The sequence below is a fragment of the Dendronephthya gigantea genome, unplaced genomic scaffold (assembly GCF_004324835.1).
Source record: "Dendronephthya gigantea isolate DGI-Jeju-01 unplaced genomic scaffold, DenGig_1.0 000027F, whole genome shotgun sequence".
Classification (NCBI taxonomy): Eukaryota; Metazoa; Cnidaria; class Anthozoa; order Malacalcyonacea; family Nephtheidae; genus Dendronephthya; species Dendronephthya gigantea.
The window spans coordinates 398,168-400,094 of NW_021163037.1; the positions used below are offsets into that span (position 1 = coordinate 398,168).

Sequence of the window (1,927 nt, forward strand, 5' to 3'; positions counted from 1 at the left end):
TGCAGTGAAAATTTTGCTATAGTACAAAGGTCTTTGAGGATAGTTATCGTATGTCGCATGATCAACGTCAGATGACTATTGTCGGTGGTCACTAACTATCGGTGACATATATTGCAAACTTGGCATTTATGAATGACCTTTTGTGCGTAAGTAAAGCTGAAAAATGTGCAAATCGTTCATTGTGACAATTCATTGCATGCAGCGAGTTGGTTTGGATTTTTTCAAAACGTCGCGCATGCGTGTCATTAACCTGCGTTCTTTATGTGTTAATTACAGTGGCAGGCAACTAAACATTTTACAAAGACGACGGAGTGCATTTTCCAACTTGATGTTTCCTTTTATTTTTCCCATCAAGATATGATTAGCAGCTGTTTGAGGCAGTTTCATTTTGTTGATAATCCTTCTAGGAGATGCCCATTTCCCCTTCGTTTGCACACAGATCCACTAGCACAAGGGCACGCGAAATCAGCCTAGAATAAAAACGTTGTGAGTGCAAAAAAGAAAACAACATGTAACCAACTATCTCTTCCATCGGTCATTGGCGGATTAACTTTTAGGCAAAATAAATTACTACAGCTCAAAATCGTTATCGCATTGGTAGATTTTTTATTTAAAAGTATTCTTTAGAAATCCATGACCAATTGCGTTGTTATTAATAAGTCTTTCAATTTATGTTGCCTAACCCTGCGGATCCGCCACTACGGTGTTGGTGTATGCGGGATTTTACCAGGGGCCGCGCAAAATCGTTAAGTAGAGGGGAGGATATATATATATATATATATATTAATATATATATATATATATATATATATATATTTACGTTTAAGTATTATTAGTCTCTTTTGAAATTGATTGTTTTTATGCTAACTGCTAACACGAATATATGAATATAAGCCCCCACCCCAACTTAACGAACTTCCGCGGCCCCTGGATTTTAGTTATGAGTTCATCAACAAATTATTTTATTCGCATGCTCAAGTCATATTTGTATCATTTTGACAAATATTAAAGATACAACAATATATTTTCTTCTGTGTTTAGTTGGACTATTGAAAAGTTTCTCACCTTTTCAATGAGACACATTTCCCCAGGCAGTTTGTATGCCATGCAGACACCTAATTTCTTCAAACAGCATCTGTTCGGACCGCAATCAGCAGCAGTCTTACACGCCCTGCCTTTGTTATTCCTCTTTATCTTTTGAAATCTTCGAGGAAGACATATCCTTTGCGTACTTCGTCTTTGCCTTGCTACCACGTGACCTGCTGGTGTTACCATGACATGACAAAACTCGTTTGGTCCACAATCACTATCAATTTGACATTGCTGCGTTTTATTTTTCTTAGGCAACGTCATTACCCGGGCGGGAATATAGCATATACTCCAGAAATGATGGCAAAGCATGCCTTTTGGGCAAAGAGTTTCCGAACTACATCGTTTTTGTTTCCTGGTTTTCGACGGTGATTTATTTGCAGTTGGTGTGTTTTCAAGACAAATACGAAAGTGAACATGGCAATAAAAATTCGCTCCGCACTCGCTTGTCGTTTCGCATCTTCGGGAATTCCCTGCTTCTCTTCGGACGGTCGCCATTCCTGGCCTTGTGTAACACGTGTGGAAACGTCTATGGCATTGTTCGTTCATTTTACAATCTTTTGACGTGTAACAATACCAGGATGGGCCGTTAGTCGGTGGCTGCCTGTAATTTACTCGTCGCACTGGGAGACATATTCTCCAGAATACGTGGCAATATTCTGCCATTCTGCAATCTGAATCTCGATCTTTTTACTGAGGTCTTCACCGGTGTAACCACTTCGACGGGTTTGATACAAAGTCGATGAAACTCATGACAATATTCGTTTTCGATGCAGTCAGAATCTGACTGACACTTCCTACTTTTTGACATTCTCGTGTTGTCTCAGAGGTTGCACAT

General features: G+C 39.3%; 1 protein-coding gene across 1 annotated transcript; it reads right to left on the reverse strand.

Moving 5' to 3' along the window:
• Positions 1–383: 383 nt before the first annotated feature.
• Positions 384–1,663, reverse strand: LOC114523283. The gene is made up of 2 exons (XM_028544160.1): positions 1,066–1,663; positions 384–470 (listed from the first exon to the last, which is right to left on the reverse strand). The coding sequence occupies exons 1-2, from the start codon at positions 1,636–1,638 to the stop codon at positions 384–386; spliced, it is 660 nt and encodes a 219-aa protein (XP_028399961.1). The 5' UTR covers positions 1,639–1,663.
• Positions 1,664–1,927: the final 264 nt, after the last annotated feature.

Bases quoted from the DNA above. Each gene is read 5' to 3' on its own strand.
- LOC114523283 (XM_028544160.1), bottom strand. From the start codon at position 1,638: ATGAACGAACAATGCCATAGACGTTTCCACACGTGTTACACAAGGCCA. The intron at 471-1,065 runs GTGAGAAACTTT...TTTTTATTCTAG, and splicing joins AAATGTGTCTCATTGAAAAG to GCTGATTTCGCGTGCCCTTG.